Source organism: Fukomys damarensis, unplaced genomic scaffold (genome assembly GCF_012274545.1).
Source record: "Fukomys damarensis isolate Sample0158 unplaced genomic scaffold, DMR_v1.0_HiC HiC_scaffold_24, whole genome shotgun sequence".
Lineage (NCBI taxonomy): Eukaryota > Metazoa > Chordata > Mammalia > Rodentia > Bathyergidae > Fukomys > Fukomys damarensis.
In genome coordinates, this window is record NW_022900936.1 from 66,674,953 (window position 1) to 66,676,081 (window position 1,129).

At 47.9% G+C, this 1,129-nt stretch overlaps 1 protein-coding gene across 1 annotated transcript in view; it reads left to right on the top strand.

Moving 5' to 3' along the window:
• The first annotated feature begins 911 nt into the window (after positions 1 to 911).
• Positions 912 to 1,129, top strand: part of Pdia5 (protein disulfide isomerase family A member 5) — an 85,418-nt gene continuing 85,200 nt past the window's right edge. The window contains exon 1 of the mRNA XM_010619520.2: positions 912 to 1,109. Coding sequence (XP_010617822.1) covers positions 912 to 1,109 — 198 coding nt within the window. The remainder of the gene's footprint in view (positions 1,110 to 1,129) is intronic.

Below are 1,129 nucleotides of genomic sequence, written 5' to 3' on the forward strand. Positions count from 1 at the left end.
TGTAGTCATACAATCTTCAACCTTTATGTCTAACTCCTCCTCTTCCTCCTCCTCTTCTTTTTCCTACTTCTTCTCTTTCTCATTTTTCTTATTCCTCTACTACTGGGAATTGAATCCAGGGAGTGCTGAGCTACATCCCAAACCTTTCAATTAAATTTTTTTTTTAACTTTGAGAGAGGATCTAGTTAAATTCTCCAGGGTATCTTCAAACTTTCAATACTCCTGCCTCTGTCTCCTATGTGGCTGGGATTACAGGCCTGTGCCACCATACCCCACTGTGTCTATTTTTTTTACTGTCATACTATTTTTAAAGATTTGTCCACATGGTATCACGTATCACTATTTCATTCTTTTTAGTGGCTGATTAACATTCCATTGTAGAGATGAATCACATTTTCTTTACTTATTCATCCTTTGAGGACGTCTGGGTTGTTTCTGCCATTGGCTGTTGTAAATAGAGCTGTTACAAATACTGATGTATATGCATTTGCTTGAACACCAGTTTTCAATTTTTTTTGAGTCCATACCTAATCTATGTTTAACTTTTTGAGGAATCGCCAAACTTTTCCAACTGCTCAATAAAGTTTTGCTGAAAGAAAAGGTAGGTGGGAGGGTTAGAGGCAGAGATCAGGGCTATCTTTCACCAGTAACACTGGACTCTGACATTTACAGGCTGTGTGATCTGGCTCAAAGTACTGTACTTACATTTTGGGGCTGCCTTCTAATCCACAAAGTGGGCAAATAAATACTTCTGTGAGCTGGATGAGCTACTCCAGGCAGTAAGCCCCGCAATTAATGCTTTCCCTTTTTCACTGACCCTGCCCTTCACTCACTCCTGCAGCCTCACGCTGGCGCTGGGCCAAGTCCACCCAGGCAGGTATGGCCCTCACCGACTGCGAACTACAACTCCCATGGAGCACCGCTCTGGCAACTCCCGCCTGGTGCGCATGCTTTGGCAGACGTGGCACGGGGAACTGGGAGGCGGGGAGCGGTTGGGAAGTGGCGGTGGCTGTTGGCCGCGGTGGAGCCAGCGGGCGGGCGAACTGCACGAGTGGAGATCCGAGCCGGCGGGGGCCACCGGCGGCGAGGATGGCACGGGGCTGGCCGGCGTGGGCGCTGCTGGTGGCGG